At 43.0% G+C, this 1,499-nt stretch overlaps 1 protein-coding gene across 1 annotated transcript; it reads left to right on the top strand.

The window, feature by feature from the left end:
* Positions 1-56: 56 nt before the first annotated feature.
* Positions 57-1,494, top strand: LOC112146745 (serine/threonine-protein kinase pim-2-like; the record flags this gene model as incomplete). Its single annotated transcript, XM_024272726.2, has 1 exon — positions 57-1,494. A coding segment is annotated over exon 1 (1,107 nt), but the record flags the coding sequence as incomplete, so codon positions are not given.
* Positions 1,495-1,499: the final 5 nt, after the last annotated feature.

Here is a 1,499-nt window from a genome sequence, read left to right on the forward strand (position 1 = left end):
TTATGCCATTTCATTAACTTTTATTTTTTAAGACAATTGAATAACGTTAGACAAAAAATGTACTGTAGACACTCTTATTAATTGCTCAGCTCCTAGAGCCAGGGTTTCGGAGGTCCCAAGCAATCCCCTATAGTTGCCTAACGGTATGTCCCTGGTTATATAATTCCAATTCTTAAATTGTTGCATCAACAGAAAGGCTCTAGGCACTGGGTCATATGACCTCAAATGACATCATCAATGCCTCTGATGTCATCAAAGGCAGCATGATGTCACAGAGATGAAAGAGTAAAAAGTTCTTATAGTGGGGTGGTGGTTCCAGCAGTTTCACCACTAGTCTGAAGACCCTAGTTTCACTCAGGTTTCAGCGCTAACGCCTCCTTGAAAGCCATGTTTCGATTACTTTGCAACATTGTAAGGAAAGTCTTTTTTCTTGATGAAAACCCTCCAAACCCTACATCCTCCTGTGACATAGAAAAGGAGAGTGTGAAATCTCCAGATGGTGCCAAAATCAGACTAAAAGGCACCAAAAGAAAAACCTCTGAGGATGACAAAGAATCTGGATCGCCAGCAAAGAAAAGAAGAGAACTCGAGTACCCCTCCCAAATTGATGAATCCCCACCCTCTAAGCTTGTTGGTCGCAGAAAGAGAAAGGCATGTGATCTGGAACAACAATCAAGCAAAAGAAGGAAAGAGAGCACAGATGAAGACGCTGACCCAAAGCTTCAATTTGAGGCAAAATATGTGGAACTGAATCCACTTGGTGAAGGTGGTTGTGGATCTGTGTTTGCTGGCTATCGCAAATCTGATAAGTTAGCAGTCGCCATCAAACACATCCCAAATGATAATATTCTTTGCCGACATATTGATGAGAGTGGACGAGAAATCTCGGTGGAAGTGGCTGTAATGCTAAAACTTCAGTCTACAACATCAAATTCAGCCGGCAGCACAGCACCTATCGCCTTGCTAGACTGGTATGTGCTGCCAAATGAGCTGATTCTAGTCTTAGAGAGGCCAATGCCAGCATCGGATCTTATGTCCTACATCGACCAACGTGGAGGTTCACTGAAAGAAAAGGAAGCCAAGATTATTCTCAAACAACTGCTAGAAGCAGCTATTTACCTTCAGGATGAGAAGATTTTCCACAGAGATATCAAAGTGGAAAATATCTTGATAGAGACTTGTTCAGGCGCCCCTCGAGTTCGGATCATTGACTTTGGACTCAGCTGCTTCACAGAGAGAGATTCAAATCATGACATCTTCTACGGCACTGATTGTCACGTCCCTCCAGAATGGCAGTTTCGATGTGAATACAGCGCTGGACCCACAACAGTGTGGCAGATGGGAATCGTCCTCTTTGAATGCCTCCATGAAAAATCTTTCAAGACAGCTAGTTTCTTAAGAAGAAAGACAAAAATCAACAACAGACTTTCTAAACCCTGCAAAGATTTTTTGAGGCAGTGTTTCACCAAAGACCCAACTGCGCGCCCAACTCTGGAACA

The sequence above is a fragment of the Oryzias melastigma genome, linkage group LG8 (genome assembly GCF_002922805.2).
Source record: "Oryzias melastigma strain HK-1 linkage group LG8, ASM292280v2, whole genome shotgun sequence".
Classification (NCBI taxonomy): domain Eukaryota; kingdom Metazoa; phylum Chordata; class Actinopteri; order Beloniformes; family Adrianichthyidae; genus Oryzias; species Oryzias melastigma.